The 23,836-nt window shown below is 43.7% G+C and overlaps 1 protein-coding gene across 1 annotated transcript in view; it reads left to right on the forward strand.

The window, feature by feature from the left end:
• Positions 1–20,897, forward strand: part of LOC138663697 (gastrula zinc finger protein XlCGF57.1-like) — a 130,819-nt gene extending 109,922 nt beyond the window's left edge. The window contains exons 2-7 of the mRNA XM_069749997.1: positions 10,278–10,428; positions 10,558–10,737; positions 10,821–10,944; positions 11,028–11,122; positions 11,318–11,408; positions 17,744–20,897. Of these exons, the coding sequence (XP_069606098.1) occupies positions 10,357–10,428; positions 10,558–10,737; positions 10,821–10,944; positions 11,028–11,122; positions 11,318–11,408; positions 17,744–18,888 (1,707 nt within the window). The 5' untranslated portion in view covers positions 10,278–10,356 and the 3' untranslated portion in view covers positions 18,889–20,897. The remainder of the gene's footprint in view (positions 1–10,277; positions 10,429–10,557; positions 10,738–10,820; positions 10,945–11,027; positions 11,123–11,317; positions 11,409–17,743) is intronic.
• Positions 20,898–23,836: the final 2,939 nt, after the last annotated feature.

Below are 23,836 nucleotides of genomic sequence, written 5' to 3' on the forward strand. Positions count from 1 at the left end.
TATATGATAGAAAATGTAGGAATTGTACACATTTCTTTACAAACACTCCACATTTTAGGAGGTCAAAAGTAATTGGACAAATAAACATAACCCAATCAAAATATTTTTATTTTCAATATTTTGTTGCAAATCCTTTGGAGGCAATCACTGCCTTAAGTCTGGAACCCATGGACATCACCAAACGCTGGGTTTCCTCCTTCTTAATGCTTTGCCAGGCCTTTACAGCCGCAGCCTTCAGGTCTTGCTTGTTTGTGGGTCTTTCCGTCTTAAGTCTGGATTTGAGCAAGTGAAATGCATGCTCAATTGGGTTTAGATCTGGAGATTGACTTGGCCATTGCAGAATGTCCCACTTTTTGGCACTCATGAACTCCTGGGTAGCTTTGGCTGTATGCTTGGGGTCATTGTCCATCTGTACTATGAAGCGCCGTCCAATCAACTTTGCAGCATTTGGCTGAATCTGGGCTGAAAGTATATCCCGGTACACTTCAGAATTCATCCGGCTACTCTTGTCTGCTCTTATGTCATCAATAAACACAAGTGACCCAGTGCCATTGAAAGCCATGCATGCCCATGCCATCACGTTGCCTCCACCATGTTTTACAGAGGATGTGGTGTGCCTTGGATCATGTGCCGTTCCCTTTCCTCTCCAAACTTTTTTCTTCCCATCATTCTGGTACAGGTTGATCTTTGTCTCATCTGTCCATAGAATACTTTTCCAGAACTGAGCTGGCTTCTTGAGGTGTTTTTCTGCAAATTTAACTCTGGCCTGTCTATTTTTGGTATTGATGAATGGTTTGCATCTAGATGTGAACCCTTTGTATTTACTGTCATGGAGTTTTCTCTTTTCTGTTGACTTAGAGACAGATACACCTACTTCACTGAGAGTGTTCTGGACTTCAGTTGATGTTGTGAACGGGTTCTTCTTCACCAAATTAAGTATGCGGCGATCATCCACCACTGTTGTCATCCGTGGACGCCCAGGCCTTTTTGAGTTCCCAAGCTCACCAGTCAATTCCTTTTTTCTCAGAATGTACCCAACTGTTGATTTTGCTACTCCAAGCATGTCTGCTATCTCTCTGATGGATTTTTTCTTTTTTTTCAGCCTCAGGATGTTCTGCTTCACCTCAATTGAGAGTTCCTTTGACCGCATGTTGTCTGCTCACAGCAACAGCTTCCAAATGCAAAACCACACACCTGGAATCCACCCCTGACCTTTTAACAACTTCATTGATTACAGGTTAACGAGGGAGACGCCTTCAGAGTTAATTGCAGCACTTAGAGTCCATTGTCCAATTACTTTTGGTCCCTTGAAAAAGAGGACGCTATGCATTACAGAGCTATGATTCCTAAACCCTTTCTCCGATTTGGATGTGGAAACTATCATATTGCAGCTGGGAGTGTGCACTTTCAGCCCATATTACATATATAATTTTATTTCTGAACATGTTTTTGTAAACAGCTAAAATAACAAAACTTGTGTCACTGTCCAAATATTTCTGGCCCTAACTGTACATATTGAGTAGTTTTTATGAAGATGTTCTAATATTTTCTTGGCGGTTCCTCTTGTACTCTGTAATCCAACTGAGGAGGAAGGGAGTTCGCCCCTTTTATCTGTAGGTTTCCTGTTCCTAGGGGCGGATCCCCTCTCTCAGTGGGTGCTGCCGTGGACTCCATAAAATAAAATTACCGGTAAGTAATCTGGTTTTTCTCCCAACTCCTGCCCCATTCAGCTAAGTGTAGTTTGTTCTCTCTGTGCCTTGCGATCTTGCATGTTGATCTTTCGTTGCCTAACCTTGGACCTCGTTCTGACCATCCATCTGTTTAACCCCTTCTGCTCTGATTCGCTATCCTCCTGGTATTCTGACCTCGGAACGTTACCTGACTTCGCTTTTGTCTCTTTTTCTGTTTACAACGTACCCTCCTAGCTTCTGACCTCGGACTCTTTGACTATCCTGACCCACAGCTTGGCCATGAGAAGTGACTAGCATCACAGAGAGAACATACAAACTCCTTGCAGATGTTGTCCTTGGTGGGATTTGGACCCTGGGATTTGAGCTCTGCAAGACTGCAGTGCTAACCACTGCACCACCGTGCTTCACAATATTTAAGTGTATAAATATTTGTTTCTGTCTTGCCACGTTATAAGAATTACAATGGGTTTGTTCCTTTTCCACCTGATAGATACATACTTTCTTGGCCCCCGACACATGCAATATCTGTTATCTGCCACACACATTAAGATAGTAGAAGATGCACCACACAATATGCTACCACCCAAACCACTAGATAATAAATCCTAACTTATCCCCATTCTTGATGCAGTACTATGTCTCTTTCTCGGTTGCCACACACAGTGTAATGTTCTTACAGTACCACCATCCCATACACAGCATAATATTCCCACAGTACTGCCATCCCACACACAGCATAAGAGAAATGAAGTGTATCTCTTTTAGAAGTTTTAAGATCTCTTCTGTTTTCAAGGTTATATTTAATTCTTTCTCCCATTTTTCAAAAAAATGGGGGATTTCTCCTGAATGGAATCATCAGCGGATATGGCAGTCAAACAATAGTGTCCACACATTTCTGGCACTCTGTAAGAGCCAGGGCATAAGGCTCTTAGAGAGTGCCAGAAATGTCTCGACACTCTATTATTTGACTGCCATATCCCCTGATGATTCCATTCAGGAAGAAACGCGTTGGGAGGCGGTACCATCTAGGAATGGCTCACTGAATACCAAGTGATGGTTTCAAGGGTTCCTATTTATTGAAACTTAGGAGGGTACTATTTTGAAGATGGCATCTCTAACCGGATTGGTGAGATTGTTCTGATTTTCCTTCTTTTCTATGGACCCTTTGACCATTTAGACATAATTTACACGATCGTCAGTGGCACTGATCAATCTAAGCAATTGTGTGTGTCTAAATTGTAATAATATTGCTAGCGGTACTGGCAGTCTCTTTGCCCACAATCAGTTCCCCTATTCTGGTTGTGTATATTCTAATTGTTTGGGTGTCTGATTTTAAATGTTGTCATGGATTTTAATCGTTGTATTAAATGTTAAGTTTTACGTCCTCCCATATATTGGAATTACAGATATTGTCTAAGCAGTTTTCTAAGAAAAAATCTTTCATGTTTTCTCTTATATGTTTCTGAGACTCTGTATTATAGATTAAGTTGTTGTTAAGTTTCCAAGTGAATGCACATTTGCTTGTATTGCTAAAGGTAATGTTGAGAAAAAGTGGGGCATGGTCTGAGTATATTATAGTGTCAAAGGTAATTTTCTTGACCTGACTCATTAGATGATGTGGTATAAATAGATCATCTATTCTTGAGTATTTTTTTTGTGCCCTGTAGAGAATAAAAAATAATCTATTTTTGAGGGATGTGTAATTCTCCAAGCGTCTATCAAAAGAAGATCTGATAGCGACTTTTTAATATATCTGATTGATATAGATGAGTGTCCAGAATTCGTATACCGTATTTTTCGGACTACAAGACGCACTTTTTCCCCCCCCCCAAAAAAGGGGGGAAAATGGGGGGTGCGTCTAATAGTCGCAATGCAGGCTTACCATGGCGGCAGAGGTGCAGCGGCAGAGGTGCGGCGGCAGAGGAGGCGCAGTAAGCTGGGTCCCTTTCTCCGGTGAGGTGAGGTGATGCAGCAGCCCGGTATGCAGCAGAGCCGGGTGAATCCTGTTATCGGTGGTGGCGGCCATTTTCCTGAGGCCGCGCGTGCGCAGATGGAGCGCTCTGCTTCCCGGGGCTTCAGGAAAATGGCCGCCGCGATCTCCATCTGCGCACGCGCGGCCTCCCGCGGCCATTTTCCTGAAGCCCCGGGAAGCAGAGCGCTTCATCTGCACACGCTTGGCCTCAGGAAGATGGCCGCGCCCACCGATAACAACAGGATTCACCCGGCTCTGCTGTATACCGGGCTGCTGCATCACCATACCGGGGAAAGGGACCCCGCTTACTGCGCCTCCTCTGCCGCTGCACCTCTGCCACCGCACCTCTGCCGCCACGGTAAGCCTGCATTGCCTGCACGGTAAGCCTGGGACCCCTCTCACTGCACCTCCTGATCCCAGCACCTCCTGATCCCAGCACCTCCTCATCCCAGCACCTCCTCATCCCAGCATCACCCCACCTCTGCCGACACCTTGCCTCCTGTGACCCTGCTCTGCCACCGCCAGCCCTCAGGTAAGATACTGTAAATTCGGACAATAAGACGGACTCCCATCTTATAAAAAAAAAAAAAATTTCTGCAATTTTCACCCCAAATTTGGGGTGCATCTTATGGTCCGGTGCGTCTTATAGTCCGAAAAATACGGTACCTTCAGCAGACTGGTTTAGAGTTTTGAATATTTTTTTTAACGAAAGGAAGATGATTCATATTTGGAGCATATATATTTATCAATGTGTAAATTTTGTTATAACTCATACATTTCAAAAATATATATCTCCCGTCTTCATCTTTTATATAATCTTTTAAAGTGAAAGGGAGTTTTTTATTGATGACGGTGGAGACTCCGTTATTTTTTTGGCTGGGGAAGTAGAATTATACCATTTAGCATAAGTTTTATTTTTGGTTATAGGGGTATATGTTTTTTTTAATGAGTCTCCTGGAAAAATGCTATATCAATTTTCCAGAAATGCTATATCAATTTAATTTTTTTTCCAGATATCTTAAAATTTGCGTTCTTTTCTGTGGAATGTTTATGCCTTTTACATTAAAAGTTGCAATGTTTAAGTTGGCCATAGAGGGGACTTGTGATCACAGGTTTTTGTCAGGAGGTCTTTAACAGGACTATGGGAGCATAACTTATAAATTGAGATAGTTAGGGTTAGCATAAGTAAAATAAACATACTTTCCAGAGTGCTAAAGCGTGGGCACGCCCTAGCTAGAATTTACCGTTTGCAGCTGGTTGGAAAAAGAAATCTGGTATTATTTTCAACCAGGAATTTCATCAAAATGTGATCAACTGATCTGTGTGGGGGTGTGGACCTGTAAATCAAGAAGATGGTTGTAGTGGTAAAGAAGGGTGAGGGAACAATTCCCCAATTAAGTCTTATATGTCAGGGGTCCCCAACTCCAGTCCTCAAGGCCCACCAACAGGTCATGTTTTCAGGATTTCCTTTGCATTGCACAGGTGATGCAATTATTACCTGGGCAAGACTAAGGAAATCCTGAAAACATGACATGATGGTGGGCCTTGAGGACTGGAGTTGGGGACCCCTGTTATATGTAAAGGGGGATAAAGCCAGTATATAACAATTGTAAATAATATTGATTCCTTTTTGTTAAACTAATTGGGTTATTAGTGACAATGACTTAAAAGAGTATTTCCGACAACAATAATAATAATCTTTATTTTTTATATAGCACTGACATATTCCGCAGTGCTTTACAGTTTGCACACATTATCATCACTGTCCCCGTTGGGGCTCACAATCTAAATTCCCTATCAGTATGTCTTTGGAATGTGGGAGGAAACCGGAGTACCCGGAGGAAACCCACGCAAACACAGAGAGAACATACAAACTCTTTGCAGATATTGTCCTTGGTGGGATTTGAACCCAGGACCCCAGCGCTGCAAGGCTGCTGTGCTATCCACTGCGCCACCGTGCTGCCCATGACTTGACAACAAGTCATTCCATGCAAACAATAAGTCCTTGTTACAAAGAATATTCCGTCGAACCTAAAAGACAATAAAGAACAATCAAAGACATTATGGCCCAATGTGTAACTGGCCAGTTGGGGCATCTTTTATGCATTGGGACGATTCAGCTTTCACTTCCCTTGCTATTCCTATTTGCAGTTTTATTAGAGTCGGAGTTCATTTTTCTGATTTTCCTGGGCTTGCTTGGTGTGATTTTAGATCATTTCTCATGCTTTGGTAGTGGTGGAAGACTGATAAAATCCTCTGCTGATGTCCAGTCAGGTATTTGAAGATGAAAGAGGTCTAGTTTATTGAGGACAAAGGGTAAGTCTTCTGGAGTTTTAATGATTAAAGTTTTTTATCAAAGGCTATAGCAAGTCCGAACGGAAACATCCATCTATAAGCTATGTTCCTGTCTCTCAGGATCCTTGTCAAGAGTTGGAGTTGTCTTCTAGGGTCGAGAGTTAGTTTTGAAAGGTCTTGAAAAATTTGGATGTCATTTTCGATTATAGTAGCGCATCTGGCTTTGTGTTATATTTCTTCTTTAACTCTCTTTAGGGTTTGTCCGGGTTTATCTTTTTCTATGCGCTCTTTCCAGACCTAGAATGTTTGTGTCTTCTTTTTCCAGTAAGTCATTAAAGAAGCTGGTGAGAGTTGCACCTATACCTTTATCTGGGATCTTTTCCGAGATTCCTCTAATTCTTAAGGTACCTTCACACATAACGATATTGTTAACGATATCGTTGCTTTTTGTGACGTAGCAACGATATCGTTAAGGAAATCGTTATGTGTGACAGCGACCAACGATCAGGCCCCTGCTGGGAGATCGTTGGTCGCTGAAGAAAGTCCAGAACTTTATTTCGTCGCTGGATCTCCCGTGGACATCGCTGGATCGGCGTGTGTGACACCGATCCAGCGATGTCTTCACTGGTAACCAGGGTAAACATCGGGTAACTAAGCGCAGGGCCGCGCTTAGTAACCCGATGTTTACCCTGGTTACCAGCGTAAAAGTAAAAAAAACAAACAGTACATACTTACCTACCGCTGTCTGTCCCCGGCGCTGTGCTCTGCACTCCTCCTGTACTGGCTATGAGCGTCGGTCAGCCGGAAAGCAGAGCGGTGACGTCACCGCTCTGCTTTCCGGCCGCTGTGCTCACACAGACAGTACAGGAGGAGTGCAGAGCACAGCGCTGGAGGACAGACAGCGGTAGGTAAGTATGTACTGTTTGTTTTTTTTACTTTAATGATGGTAACCAGGGTAAACATCGGGTTACTAAGCGCGGCCCTGCGCTTAGTTACCCGATGTTTACCCTGGTTACCGGCATAGTTGGTCGCTGGAGAGCGGTCTGTGTGACAGCTCTCCAGCGACCAAACAGCGACGCTGCAGCGATCCGGATCGTTGTCGGTATCGCTGCAGCGTCGCTTAATGTGAAGGGGCCTTTAGGTTGTTTCTCTTTGACCTGTTTTCAAGGTCATCTATATGGATTTTTTGAAGGAAGCTTTCCTTTTGTTTATCGATTAGGATTTCTGTGACCCGTTCCGAGTGTGTAGATATTTGATCACAGGTATCTTCCAAAGTTTGTAGCTTCTTGACATCATTTTTGAGATAAGCTATTTCTTCTTTAATAGTTTGGGTGAAGTCTTTGAAGAGATTTCTTATGCAGTCGGTGGTAGGTAGAGCTTTTATGTAGTCTTTAGTGTTTGTTTCTTCATACATTGGGACCTCTTCTTCGTCACTGTCAGACCATTGAGCAAGAGAAGAGGAGCTCTGTTTATGTGATTGTGAGGCATTATTTGATTTGCTGGTTTGCATATCAAGAGATACCGTATTTGTTTTCTAGATTTTTCTCTTTATTGACTTTTTAGGGAGTTTATCTAGTTTTGGCTGTCTCTTCCGCTTGTGGTTGGATAGGTTTACCCATTATTAAATCTGGTCTGAATATAACTTAATTAGGGGAGATTGACAAAATCAAGTCATTTAGTTGGGAGTCCTTGGCTATTTAAATGACTTATTCTTTAGTAGATTTGAATAAACGTTTTTTATCTTTAATGTATCGCCGTCACATGATTTGAAATGATCTGTTCAATGAGTTGGTCAGAGTATATTATTGATATTGTAGAGGGAATGTAGAAATTCTTTATTTAAGAGCGTGTAAGGAGACAAATATGAATCAGGAATAGTTGCACTTGTAGTATAAAGAGTGGTCAATAGATGGCAGCAGAGTTCTATCCTCTTTTTTCCTCTTTTTCTATACTAGTGATGAAATTTCAAGGCCTCATGGCTTAATAGAGGAAGTATAAGAGAGTTCAGAGACATTATATAGGAGAATCCAGATATATAAGAGAGTCCAAAGATATTGTCTAAGGCTACTTTCACACTAGCGTCGTACGACGCACGTCGCAATGCGTCGTTTTGCAGAAAAAACGCATCCTCCATAGGCTTCTATTAGCAACGCATTGCCACACGTCGCAACCGTCGTGCGACAGTTGCGTCGTGTTGTAGTGGACCGTCGGCACCAAAAAACGTTGCATGTAACGTTTTTTGGTGCGTTGTGTCCGCCATTTCCGACCGCACATGCGCGGCCGGAACTCCGCCCCTTCCTCCTCGCAGCTCAGAATGAATTGAAAAACTGCATCCACTGCCCCGTTGTGCGGCGCATTCACAGTATGCGTCGGTACGTCGCAACGGCGCATTGCGACGTGCGTCGTACGACGCTAGTGTGAAAGTAGCCTAAGTCAGAGGTGTCAAACTGCATTCCTCAAGGGCTGCAGACAGGTCATGTTTTCAGGATTTCCTTGTACTGCAGAGGTGATAATTTAATCACCTACACACATAATGATTACAGCACCTTGTGCAAAGTTAAGGAAATCTTGAAAACACGCATGGTTTGCGGCCCTCGAGGAATGCAGTTTGACACCCCTGGCCTAAGTGGGTTGTTTACTTCCTCTCTATATAGTATTAACGTTTTGGATTTATATAGGGTCTTTTATTTTATTCCCCTACTCCTCCTTCTTCCCTCACCTCTTCTTTAACTTGACACAATCCCCTTTCTTTACTCCCCTGACACCGCACTGGGTGTTATCAGGGTATATGCGGCATACCTGTCTACGCTCCAGGCAGGTAGCAGTTCTCACTGCCTCGACCCCCAGCGCCCGAGCACACCGCAGAGCCCAGACCCCAATATGGAGCCAGCCAGGAGAGGGAGACCACGGATGCTGCAGCCACAGTCCGGGTATGTCAGAGTCTCGTCCTGGGGAGCAGAAGTGAAGAGAAGCTGGGGGACACTGCGCTCCACAACAGTGAGCAGGTCTGGTGTGTCACCTAATGAAGCATGCTCTTCCACCCACTCAGAGAGGCGAGGGGAGGGGGGGGGGGCAGGTGGCATCCAGGAGAAGCTCCACACCACCGGGTATGTAAACGCCGGATTCCAGAGGGAAGATGAGAGGGATGTTATCTTTGGTAGAAGCTGGGGGTCAGAGTCACTGTGGGGTAGTACCTCGGTATTAGTCTCCACTGCCTCCAAACCGCCGTCTGCAGCAACAACTTGAGGCGGGAAATTAGCGTCCATCTTTTCCCTGCTGGATCTGCCTATTCAGTCCTTCAGATCTGCAGGGACGGCAGATGTTACTCCTTAGCCCCAGTCTCCCTCAGAAAACACTGAAGAGTTCAGCTTGACTCTGAGGGTCAGATTACAGACAAAGGTCCACTTTTCCCCTTAGATTACTCTGAGTTATTCAGGTCAGCTCATGTCAAACACGTCTTCTCCTCATGCCCCCTTTTTGGTGTTTTTCATGTGAATTGAAGCCTACAGGAAAATGCTAAAAAACCACACCATCATATCCAGAGAAAAAAACATTGTATATGAAGACATTAGTCATCAAATATCTCATGTCTTGATGTTCTTACAAACAAACTTTTATAAATTCCTCAAACTTCTGTGTGTGAATCAGACATGAGGTCTAATGTGATAGAAGATTACAGTGCGGGAAAAACGGGAAACCTTCATATAGAGACAGCCGGTGGTGATGGAGTCAGTGACGGACTCTGGCCAAATATGTTTCTAGAGCCGTAGTAGAAGATGAAGATGTCGTCCTCATCATGAAGTAGTTATTTCTCCTGTCACGTGTAATGAATATCTCCTGCAGTATTGCTAATGCCGATTCCAGTGTCAGTAAATGAGAGGAGAATTAGCGTTATGGAAGATGAGTCTATGAGGAACGTATTCAGCTGCCGACTCCGAGGAAGAAACTGCTTGTTGTCTGTGGCCTAAAATATATAGGTTTTATTAGTAGATGTCAGGGGAAAAAACGGAATGTTGTGAAATAATAAAAATGCCATTGCTGCTTGGATTCCCGCTAGTCTCTGCATTTCCTCGTCAGTCCCAACGAACATGTGATTCCTACAACCAGTCAGGTGCCGAAGCAGTGAGTAACATAACCAGTGATTGGGAGCATGGAGGAGATGTCTTAGTCAATAATTCAACTTATGTTTCAGTCCATACAAGACTAGAGAATACAACATATACATATCTCCTGATACGTTTCCATTTATTATCTCCAGTAATTGTATTATTACACGGGATTTTTCATGCAGTTACATCTCTCATGTTCTTCTCATTCAGGTCTCTACAATCTCAGATCCTCCCAGTGGAGAATTTCTATATTCAGAGAATTTTTCTGAATTACCCATCAAAGGTTAATATGGACAGGGACAAGATGCTGGAGAGGATATTACATTTCACCCTAGAGATCCTCTTCCGGCTTACTGGAGAGGTGAGAGATTCTGATGACGTCACATTACATCATTCTTATCTCTGGGAATAACAGATGGACAGAACTGAAGAGGTGAGGACTCTGGAAATATCTGTAGTGAGATTTATTAATGTTTCTCTCCATAACCAGGATTACTCAGTAGCGAAGGAAACCTCTAGCGTGCGCTGTCAGCATCCTGCATCTGAGGGATGTGAAAGACCTATGAGCCCAATCACGGAGCCTCCACCTCACTCCCAGTTATATGAGGACATCAATTACCAGAAGATCCTAGAACTTGCCTACAAAATGATTGAGTTGCTGACAGGAGAGGTGACACTGCTGGGAATGCTGGGACATTTTGCAGTAACACTATGAAGGAATCGAGGGGATGACCGTATCATTGTATGTGTCAGGTTTCTATAAGGTGTCAGGATGTCGCCGTCTTTTTCTCCATGGAGGAATGGGAGTGTTTAGAAGTACATAAAGATCTTTTCAAGGATGTCATGATGGAAGATCCTCAACCACTCACATCACCAGGTAATAGACAGGACTAAATACACACGGCCTATAATTATCTGTATATAAATAATGAATTCAGTCCCTCTACGTGTTTCCTCTAGTTCTATCCAGTAAGAGGACAACACCAGAGAGATGTCCCCGTCCTCTTCTTCCCCAGTACTGTGAACAAGATCCCAATGTTCCTCAGGATCATCAGGTAGATGGAGAGAAGGTGTCATGATATCTCCCCTACATTGTGTAGAACGCTGTGAAGGTCTTGTGTTCAGTCTTGTTTTATCCACCATTATATGTTTTATACTTGTGTAATGAGACCGGTGGAGATGGCAGGATTAGTGCTGACCATAGATGTGATATCTCCATCTGTCTGTGACTTCTACAATATTTGTTTCAGGGTGAAGATCTGATCCATATTAATACTACAGGGACATATATGAGGGATGATGAGCGGTGTAAAAAGAAGAGTTCTACATATGACTACCCAGGTGAGTAGTGACCACTACATGCAGAGAAGTCACGGATTCTTCACCGTCACCAGATGTGGCTGCGTTATTGGTCGTGTAGTCCAGCCATATTACAATCGTGTGATCACCATTTTGCCGCTAGATTGCAACATTCTTCTCCATCTAAAATATTAGAATTTTATAAAACTTACAACCTAGAGGTTCCACTTACAGCTTGAAATTAGAAGGTGTTGACTGTTACTTGCCCAGATCTGTAAATTACAAAGTCAAAAGACAGCGCATGTAGAATGTGCAGACAAGTTAGAAAATTACCTGAAGAAAAATATGGGCCTGTAAGAGAAGCCAGATTCCTACAAGACCAGGTCTAGTCTTTCTGGTCAAACTTCACTTTTGTGATCGACAACATTGAATGTGCAGTGAGGGCCAAGTGTGAATTTCTGAGGACAATAACAACAGAGTTTCCCTTTATCCTGACTTTACAGTTTCTTTTAAAACCAGCTAGCTTCAAACAGGATTGTGATAAACTACATAAAAACATTACACCTGTGCCATGATATACAGTGGGGAAAAAAAGTATTTAGTCAGCCACCAATTGCGCAACTTCTCCCACTTAAAAAGATGAGAGAGGCCTGTAATTGACATAATGCATAGACCACAACTATGAAAGTCAAAATGAGAAAACAAACCCAGAAAACCACATTGTCTGATTTGGCAAGATTTATTTTTCAAATTGTGGAAAATAAGTATTTCGTCACCTAAAAACACAAGATTTCTGGCTCTCACAGATCTGTAGCTTCATATTTAAGAGGCTCCTCTGTCCTCCACTCATTACCTGTATTATGGCACCTGTTTGAACTTGTTATAAGTATAAAAGACACCTGTCCACAACCTCAAACAGTCACACTCCAAACTCCACTATGTTGAAGACCAAAGAGCTGTCGAAGGACACCAAAAACAAAATTATAGCCCTGCACCAGACTAGGAAGACTGATTTTGCAATAGACAAGCAGCTTGGTGTGATGAAATCAAGTGTGGGAGCAATAATAAGAAAATGGAAGACATACAAGACCACTGATAATCTCCCTTGTTCTGGGGCACCACGTAAGATCTCACCCCGTAAGGTCAAAATGATCACAAGAACGGTGAGCGAAAATCCCAGAACCACAGGATCCTAGTTAATGATAAACTTACCTGGAGCAGCCAGTGCCAGACAGCGGCTGCCAAGGCAAACCGGATTATGGGGTGCATTAAAAGAGGTCTGGATACACATAATGAGAGAATTATACTGCCTCTGCACAAATCCCTGGTTAGACCGCACATGGAGTACTGTGTACAGTTTTGGGCACCGGTGCTCAGGAAGGATATAATGGAACTAGAGTGAGTACAAAGGAGGGCAACAAAATTAATAAAGGGGATGGGAAAACTACAATACCCAGAGAGATTAGCAAAATTAGGATTAGTCTAGAAAAAAGACGACTGAGGGTGCGATCTAATAACCATGTATAAGTACACTGCTCAAAAAAAAATAAAGGGAACACTAAAATACCACAACTTGGATATCTCTGAATGAAATATTCCAGTTGCAAATTGTTATTCATTGCATAGGGGAATGTGTTCAGAACAATAAAACATAACAATTATCAATGTAATCAAAATGAATATCCCATGGAGATCTGGATTTGGAATGATACTCAAAATCAAAGTGGAAATTCAAATTACAGGCTGATCCAACTTCAGTGGAAATGCCTCATGACAAAGAAAAGATGCTCAGTATTGTGTGTGGCCTCCATGTGCCAGTATGACCTCCCTATTGTACAATACCTGGGCATGCTCCTGATGAGGCGGTAGATGGTCTCCTGAGGGATCTCCTTCCAGACCTGGACTAAAGCATCCGCCAACTCCTGGACAGCCTGTGGTGCAACGTGACGTTGGTGGATGGAGCAAGACATGATGTCCCAGATGTGCTCAATCGGATTCAGGTCTGGAGAACGGGCAGGCCAGTCCATAGCTTCAATGCCTTCATCTTGCAGGAACTGCTGACACACTCCAGCCACATGAGGTCTGGCATTGCCCTGCATTAGGAGGAACCCAGGGCCAACTGCACCAGCATATGGTCTCAGAATGAGTCTGAGGATCTCATCTCGGTACCTAATGGCAGTCAGGCTACCTCTGGCGAGCACATGGAGGGCTGTGCTCGCCACCCCACACCATTACTGACCATTACACACCATTCAAAGAAATGCCACCCCACACCATTACTGACCCACTGCCAAGCCGGTCATGCTGAAGGATGTTGCAGGCAGCAGATCGCTCTCCACGGCGTCTCCAGACCCTGTCATGTCTGTTACATGTGCTCAGTGTGAACCTGCTTTCATCTGTGAAGAGCACAGGGCGCCAGTGGCGAATTTCCAATCCTGGTGTTCTGTGGCAAATGCCAAGCGTCCTGCACGGTGTTGGGCTGTGAGCACAACCCCCATCTGTGGACGTTGGGCACTCAGACTATCCTCATGGAGTCGGTTTCTAACCGTTTGTGCAGACACATGCACATTTGTGGCCTGCTGGAGGTCATTTTGCAGGGCTCTGGCAGTGCTCCTCCTGTTCCTCCTTGCACAAAGGCTAGCGGTCCTGCTGTTTGGTTGTTGCCCTCCTACGGCCCCCTACATGTCTCCTGGTGTACTGGCCTGTCTCCTGGTAGTGCATCCAGCCTCTGGACACTACGCTGACTAACACAGCAAACCTTCTTGCCACAACTCTCATTGATGTGCCATTCTGGATGAGGTGCACTACCTGAGCCACTTGTGTGGGTTGTAGAGTCTGTCTCATGCTACCAGGAGTGTGAAAGCATAACCAACATTCAAAAGTGACCAAAACATCAGCCAGAAAGCATTGGTACTGAGATGTGGTCTGTGGTCCTCACCTGCAGAGCCACTCCTTCATTGAGGGTGTCTTGATAATTTCCATCTGTTGTCAATTCCATTTGCACAACAGCATGTGAAATTGATTGTCAATCAGTGTTGCTTCCTAAGTGGACAGTTTGATTTCACAGAAGTTTGATTTACTTGGAGTTATATTTGGTTGTTTAAGTGTTCCCTTTATTTTTTTAAACAGTGTGTATATATATATGGGGACAATACAAATATATCTCCGAGGATCTGTTTATACCAAGGAAGGTGATGGTCACAACTGGGCACTCTCTGCGTCTGGAGGAGAGGCGTTTTTCCACCAACATAGAAGAGGATTCTTTACTATTAGGACAGTGAGAATCTGGAATTCTTTGCCTGAGGGGGTGGTGAAGGCGAACTCAGTCGAGTGGTTCTATAGAGGCCTGGATTTCTTCCTTGAGTGTAACAATATTGTATCTTACAGTTATTAGGTTCTTTAGAATGACATAGATCTGGGGATTTATTCTGATGGAATATAGGCTGAACTGGATAGACAAATGTCTTTTTTTGGCCTTGCTAACTATGTTACACATGGGGGGACCTAGTGAATGACCTGCATAGAGCTGGGACCACCGTAACAAAGGCTACCATCAGTAGTGCCAGACGTGTCCCCCTACTTAAGCCAGTACATGTCCAGGCCCGTCTGAAGTTTGCTAGAGAGCATTTGGATTATCCAGAAGAGTTTTGGGAGAATGTCATATGGTCTGATGAAACGAAAGTAGAACTTGTTTGGTAGAAGCAAAACTCGTCATGTTTAGAGGAGACAGAATGCTGAGTTGCATCCAAAGAACACCATACCTACTGTGAAGCATGGGGGTGGCAACATCATGCTTTGGGGCTGTTTCTCTGCAGGGAGCAGGATGACTGATCCGTATACATGAAAGAATGAATGGGGCCATGTATCGTGAGATTTTGAGTGCAAACCTCCTTCCATCAGCAAGGGCATTGAAGATTAAATGTGGATTGGTCTTTCGGGATGATAATGATCCCAAGCACACCACCAGGGCAATGAAGGAGTGGCTTCGTAAGAAGCATATGAAGGTCCTGGAGTGGCCTAGCCAGTCTCCAGATCTCAACCCCATAGAAAATCTTTGGAGGGAGTTGAAAGTCTATGTTGCCCACTGACAGGCCCAAAACATCACTGTTCTACAGGAGAGCTGCATGGAGGAATGGGTCAACATAACACAAACAGTGTGTGCCAACCTTGTGAAGACTTACAGAAAATGTTTGACCTCCGTCATTGCCAACAAAGGATATATAACAAAATATTGACATGAGCTTTTGTTAATGACCAAATACTTATTTTCCACCATAATTTGCAAAATAAATCTTGCCAAATTAGACAGTGTGATTTTTCTGGATTTGGTTTCTCATTTTGACTCTCATAGTTATGGTCTAGCTATGATGTCAATTGCAGGCCTATCTCATCTTTTTAAGTGGGAGAACTTGCACAATTGGTGGATGACTAAATACTTTTTTCCCACTGTATGTCTAAGCTGATAGCTGTAATATACATTTATTCATGCCTGCAGGACATGTGTTGGCATGGCTCAAGCCCTGATTTCATGGAATCACTCCATGTCATAAATTACTTTGTGTTTTCAATCCTAAGGAATTCAGATTACTGAACAATCTCTCCTGAAATGGGGAGCACTAATACTTTCTCTACTCTTCTGGTCAGGACTCATAGAAGCTCCAATGGTCCACCATAAATGAGTAAAACTCAAAAAGTATTTTTTTACAGATTCATTCTGTATGATAGTTTGATTGTGGTAGGATTGGCTTGCCTCCCTTATCTAAGTCTGTAACTCCTTGGTGGACTTTAAAAAAAGGTCTCCATTGCCTCTTCCAAATGCCCGAGATCTAAATTTAAGACACCTCAGCTCTGCACTATTATAAAAAAGTTCTCTTTAAATGTTCAATATGTCTTCAAGAAATTCATCTGACAGAAAATACTAGTAATACTAGATTCTGATTTTCCCCGTTGCAAGATTTGGACTGGGTACCCCCTCATCCTGGCCCCATCCTGGTACTTGTTCTGCCATTGTTCTATAATGTACAGAAGAAAATAAATCATTATACTTACCAGGGGTGTGCATAGAAGTCATGGGGCTCCATAGAAGAAGTATAATGCACAGCCCATAATCCTCTATATAATATGATGCATCTGAGAACGCACATCCAGTTCAACTTTTTGCTGGTGTCAGCAGGCCCCTGACCCTCTGCAACTGTGGTTGTTACTGCCCTGCCTTTATGATAGTTAAGGAAACAAATATACAAGCTGGGAACTGAGCATATAGGACTGAACCAGAGGAGTACAAGGCTGTATCTGGCAGCTTCCAGCAATATGCTTGGAGATTTAGTAGGGTGTGTTGCTTAACAAACGGCTGAAGCAGGAAGAAGATTACTTCAGCTGGAAAGCACACGGACCCATACTGCCAGATTGGATGGAACTACAGGTCCAAGGCATCCTAATCTTAGTGGCTGGACAGAGCTTCTGGTTGCAATGTCTCCTTCATCACCAGCCCCTCCTGCAAAATGAATAAGGTGGCTCCTGGTGACAGAAGCAGATGTCGCAGGTGCAGATCCCAGAGGAGATGGTGCACACCATTTTCAGAAGACCTTATATGACAAAATGGCAGAAAACCAGAACAGTAGAAATCCCCATAAAGTGACTCCATTTTGGAAATTATAACCCTCAACGAATTAATTTATAATGGAAATTAGCAAGCAGTGAATGTTGGAGAGTGAAAACTGCACAATTGCAATTTTATTGCCCCACACATAGTACACAGATTGTACTCCATGATATACACACTGTAAGTTAAATGGGGTCTCCTCACTATAGTAGTGGCAAATACATGGGTGCTAAATGTGGTTTGGGCACCCTGCAAGGCTCAGAAGAGAGAGGGAGATTTGACTTTGGGATAGCAGATATTGCTGGATTGGTTTGTGGAAGCCATGTTGCTTTTCAAGAGCGTTTGAGTCACTAAAAATGTGGAAAAATTGTTGAACTGCTATTGTCTTGGTGAATAATTCAATATTTTTACATAATTGCACGGTGGCGCAGTGGTTAGCACAGCAGCCTTGCAGCGCTGAAGTCCTGGGTTCAAATCCCACCGAGGACTACATCTGCAAAGAGTTTGTATGTTCTCTCCGTGTTTGCGTGGGTTTCCTCCAGGCACTCCGGTTTCCTCCCACATTCCAAAGACATACTGATAGGGAATTTAGATTGTGAGCCCCAACGGGGACAGCGATGATAAAGAGTGTAAAGCGCTGCGGAATATGTTAGCGCTATATAAAAATAAAGATTATTATAATTTGCCATTTTTACAGACAGTTTAAGGTGAAATGTTCAAAAATATATATTTCCAGGATAAGTTATTCATAAATAACAATTGGTTTTATTCTTAGCAGATGACTGTACCAGGAGATCAGAGGGACAGCTGACATCTTCAATTTTTAAATCATTTGATCTTGAGATCCCACAGGATACAAGTGAAGTGATTTCCATTACTCCAGATATACCAACATCCCTTCACAGCAAAGATCTGTCGTCTGATCCTTGGAAACAGGTCCCATCTTCTGATTCATTGCAGACTACTAAGGAAAAGAAGCCATTTTCACTTTCAGAACATGGAAATAGTTTTCCCCTCGAAAAATCTTTTCTTAAACATCAAAAAATTCACACAGCGGAGAATAGATTTGCTTGTTCCAAGTGTGGGAGATGTTTTAGCCAAAAATCAGATCTTGATAGTCACCAGAGAAGTCACACAGGGGAGAGGCAATTTTCATGTTCAGAATGTGGGAAATGTTTTAACCATAAATCAGATTTTGTTAGACACCAAAGAAGTCACACAGGAGAGAAGCCATTTTCCTGTTCAGAATGTGGAAAATGTTTTACCCAGAAATCAAATCTTGTTAGTCACCAGAAAACTCACACAGGGGAGAAGCCTTTTTCCTGTTCAGAATGTGGAAAATGTTTTAACCAGAAATGTAATCTTGTTATACACCAAAGAACTCACACAGGGAAGAAGCCTTTTTCATGTTCAGAATGTGAGAAATGTTTTAACCAGAAATGGAGTCTTGTTATACACCAGATAACTCACACAGGAAATAAGCCTTTTTCATGTTCAGAATGTGGAAAATGTTTTAACCAAAAATCGGATTTGATTAAGCACCAGAGAACCCACACCGGAGAGAAGCCTTTTTCCTGCTCAGAATGTGGGAAATATTTTACTCAGAAATCAAATTTTGTTAAGCACCAGAAAACCCATACAGGGGAGAAGCCATTTTCCTGTTCAGTATGTGGGAAATGTTTTACCCAGAAATGTAATCTTGTTATACACCAGAGAACTCACACAGGGAAGAAGCCTTTTTCATGTTCAGAATGTGAGAAATGTTTTAGCCAGAAATGGAGTCTTGTTATACACCAGAGAACTCACACAGGGAAGAAGCCTTTTTCTTGTTCAGAATGTGGGAAATATTTTGTGAAGAAATCATCTCTTCTTAGTCACCAGAGAAGTCACACAGTGGAAAATCCTTTTTCATGTTTTTAATGTGGGAAATGTTTTACACTGAAATCTACTCTTAGTAAACATCAGAGAAGTCACACAGGGGAGAAGCCTTTTTTGCATTTTCAGAATGAACCCCTTATAAAAAAAGACACGTTCTGAATCGCTTGTTGGGATATGCGCTGCACCATTGACCGTGAACCGCACAGGTAACTTTGTGCCCATGCGTACACTATTCCATCCTATCCTGGATTTTTTTACTCTAGCAGCCTTTGCATTTCCTGCCTATATTCACTTGCCCAATTAATAAATCACAATCACAACTATTCCATCACAGGTCTTGCATTTTCCTGCACCTATTCACTTGTTTTCCCTGTATTTTGTACATGCTATATATTATATTCAGTCATGCATTACTTTTGCTTCTTATGTACTTACACCTCTGTGGCATCAACTTTCATTGTATATAGCTTGGGTATTTGTACCTTTGATATTTTTTGTATCCAGATGACTGTGTTACCATCCCAGTCTCATTGATATTGTGATCCATTTTTTAGTCACACTATCACCGTGAGGCAATTCCCTTCTGGGCCCCTGTTATTTCTTGAATTGCTTAATAATCTGCTATTTATGCTTATTTATTTATATACTACTAGATGGTGGCCCGATTCTAACACATCGGGTATTCTAGAATATGCATGTCCACGTAGTATATTGCACAGCCCACGTAGTATATTGCCCAGCCATGTAGTATATTGCCCAGCCACTTAGTATCTTGCCCAGCCACCTACTATATTGCCCAGTCACGTAGTATATTGCCCAGCCACATAGCATATTGCCCAGCCACGCAGTATATTGCCCAGCCACGTAGTATATTGCCCAGCCAAGTAGTATATTGCCCAGCCACGTAGTATATTGCCCAGTCACGTAGTATATTGCCCAGCCGCGTAGTATATTGCCCAGCCACGTAGTATATTGCCCAGCTACGTAGTATATTGCCCAGTCACGTAGTATATTGCCCAGTCTCATAGTATATTGCCCAGTCACGTAGTATATTGCCCAATCACGTAATATATTGTCCAGTCACATACTACATAACACTGCCCACACAGAATATAACAGTGGCCACGTAATATCTAGCACAGCCCACAGAGTATATCACACAGCCCACATAGTATATAACACTGCCTATGTAGTATACAGCACAGAGCCACGCAGTATCTAACACAGCCCACGTAGTATACAGCAGTGTGGGCACCATATCCCTGTTAAAAAAAAATAATTAACATAAAAAAATAGTTATATACTCACCCTTGGGATCCACCGAAGCTCCAGCGATAGGCGCGCGGCTGCCGCCATCTTCCGTTCCCAGGATGCATTGCGAAATTACCCAGATGACTTAGCGGTCTCGCAAGACCGCTAAGTCTTCTGGGTAATTTCGCAATGCATCGCTGGGAATGGAAGATAGCGGCAGGCGCGAGCGGCTCGGCGGACTACGGAGGGTGAGTATAGCAGTTTTTTTGTTTTTTTATTATTTTTAACATTACATTTTTTTACTATTGATGCCGCATAGGCAGCATCAATGGTAAAAAGTTGGGGACACACAGGGTTAATAGCGGCGGTAACGGAGTGCGTTACCTGCGGCATAACGCGGTCTGTTACCGCCGGCATTAACCCTGTGTGAGCGGTGACCGGAGGGGAGTATGCAGGCGCCGGGCACTGACTGCGGGGAGTAAGGAGCGGCCATTTTTTTCCGGACCGTGCCCGTCGCTGATTGGTCGCGGCAAAACAGCCACGACCAATCAGCGACTTGGATTTCCATGACAGACAGAGGCCGCGACCAATGAATATCCGTGACAGACAGACAGACGGAAGTGACCCTTAGACAATTATATAGTAGATTTTTTCATCTATTTTTTTGTGGACCCGTTTTTTTTTATATATTTTTATCATTATGTTTAATCATGTTTCATCTTTTAACTCGTGCGGGCACCTCTTTTGCATGTAGTGCTACTTCTCGTTACCCTCCCCAATAAAGGTATTTTAGCCTTAAATATATTGTCCTATTCTTTGCTTTCTTGACCATATGTCTGGTTTCTTTCTCCTTGATTTTCAGAATGTGGGAAATGTTTTGTGAAGAAATCACCTCTTCTTAGTCACCAGAGAAGTTACACAGTGGAGAAGCCTTTTTCATGTTTTTAATGTGGGAAATGTTTATTAAGAATAGATTTCTGTGTAAAACTTTAAAGGAGTCAGACAGGGAAGAAGCCTTTTTTGCATGTTTATAATGTTGGGTTTTTCCTCCGAAAATTGTATCTTAAAGGGGTTGTCCACCACTAGGAGAACCCCTTGCACGGGTCGGGGCTCATCCCACTGAATGCTCATACTCCTTCCCAGTGGGCAGAACACTACTCAGACAACACAGGATGATAGTACCACACTCCGGTGAGACTTTATTGCATCACCAACAGTTAACAGCATATATTACATTCCCAGAAAGGACACATGATTGTCACTTGCACTGAGTCTCACCTTTCTGCTGGTTCGCCGGGTATTAGAACCTCTGCAACTTTGGGGCATCTAAGGTCAACTACTCCAACCAGCAGCACCCTGCTTTTGGTGAGCACTCACAGAGAGGAGATAGCAGCAAGCTAAGGAAGCTAACTGAGCACAACGAGGTATGTGGCCAGGTGACCAAATTGTCCCAACCCAGGTTATCCAAACAAATTTGTGGGCTCAGTGTTCGGCAGTTTTGCAGTTCTGTAATCCACCAGCTGAAAACATAGTCCCTAGGCTGAAGCCCTGTGGAATCACACCTGTGTCTTTTTCTAACCCTCAGCTCCCATCTCAGGGCATTGTTCCCAGGATTTGGAGGGAGACGGACATGGCTGTTCCCTCACTGTTTGATTGTTAATTAGACTGCAATTAGCCTCCAAATAATGCAGATTAGTACACTGCAGGAGGCTGATGCAAATCAGCAGACATTCCACAAATTAGCATACAAATCGAGGCACTGGACAGTGTCACATAAAACAATGGCTCATGTCTCTTGACTAAAGGTACCTTTAAGGCCCCTTCACATTAAGCGACGCTGCAGCGATACCGACAACGATCTGGATCGCTGCAGCGTCGCTGTTTGGTCGCTGGAGAGCTGTCACACAGACCGCTCTCCAGCGACCAACGATGCCGGTAACCAGGGTAAACATCGGGTAACTAAGCACAGGGCCGCGCTTAGTAACCCGATGTTTACCCTGGATACCATGCTAAAAGTAAAAAAAAACAAACACTAGATACTTACCTACCGCTGTCTGTCCTCCAGCGCTGCGCTCTGCTTCTCTGCTCTCCTTCTGTACTGTCTGTGAGCCGGAAAGCAGAGCGGTGACGTCACCGCTCTGCTTTCCGGCTCACAGACAGTACAGGAGGAGTGCAGAGCACAGCGCTGGAGGACAGACAGCGGTAGGTAAGTATCTAGTGTTTGTTTTTTTTTACTTTTAGGATGGTAACCAGGGTAAACATCGGGTTACTAAGCGCGGCCCTGCGCTTAGTTACCCGATGTTTACCCTGGTTACCAGTGAAGACATCGCTGGATCGGTGTCACACACGCCGATCCAGCGATGTCTTCAGGGAGTCCAGCGATGAAATAAAGTTCTGGACTTTGTTCAGCGACCAACGATCTCCCAGCAGGGGCCTGATCGTTGGTCGCTGTCACACATAACGATTTCCTTAACGATATCGTTGCTACGTCACAAATAGCAACGATATCGTTAACAATATCGTTATGTGTGAAGGTACCTTTACACTAAATGACTTACCAACGATCACGACCAGCGATACGACCTGGCCGTGATCGTTGGTAAGTCGTTGTGTGGTCGCTGGGGAGCTGTCAGACAGACAGCTCTCTCCAGCGACCAACGATCAGGGGAACGACTTCGGCATCGTTGAAACTGTCTTCAACGATGCCGAAGTCCCCCTGCAGCACCAGGGTAACCAGGGTAAACATCGGGTTACTAAGTGCAGGGCCGCGCTTAGTAACCCGATATTTACCCTGGTTGCCATTGTTAAAGTAAAAAAAAAAAAACCACTACATACTCACATTCCGATGTCTGTCACGTCCCCCCCGGCGTCCACAGGGTTAAAACTGCTTTCGGCGCTCTTGCCGAAAGCAGTTTTAACCCTGTGGACGCCGGGGGGGACGTGACAGACATCAGAATGTGAGTATGTACTGTTTTTTGGGTTTTTTTAACTTTTACAATGGTAACCAGGGTAAATATCGGGTTACTAAGCGCGGCCCTGCGCTTAGTAACCCGATATTTACCCTGGTTACAAGTGAACACATCGCTGGATCGGCATCACACGCCGATCCAGCGATGACAGCGGGTGATCAGCGACCAAAAAATGGTCATGATCATTCCCCAACGACCAACGATCTCCCAGCAGGGGCCTGATCGTTGGTCGCTGTCACACATAACAAGATCGTTAGCGGGATCGTTGCTATGTCACCAAAAGCGTGACGTTGCAACGATATCGTTAACGTTATCGTTATGTGTGACTCCAGCTTTACTGAAAAAAGGAATAGTACATCTGGCATAATTAAAAATAGTTCAACCTCTGCACAAGTGGACAGATTTTTTATGTCACCAAAGGTACCGTCACACTCAGCGATGCTGCAGCGATATAGACAACGAGCCGATCGCTGGAGCGTCGCTGTTTAGGTCGCTGTAGAGACGTCAAACACAGCAGCTCCAGAACTATGCAGGAGCGATCCAGTGACGGAACGGCGACTCACTTATCATTCTCGCTGGTTGTTAGCTCCATGTAAAACATTGCTGGCATCGTTGCTTTTGCTGTCAAACATGACGACACACGCCGACCTGGCGACGAAATAAAGTTCTGGACTTCTAGCTCCGACCAGCGATGGCACAGCGGGATCCAGATCGCTGCTGCGTGTCAAACACAACGAGATCGCTTTCCAGGACGCTGCAACGTCACAGAT

This window comes from Ranitomeya imitator, chromosome 2 (genome assembly GCF_032444005.1).
Source record: "Ranitomeya imitator isolate aRanImi1 chromosome 2, aRanImi1.pri, whole genome shotgun sequence".
Taxonomy (NCBI): Eukaryota; Metazoa; Chordata; class Amphibia; order Anura; family Dendrobatidae; genus Ranitomeya; species Ranitomeya imitator.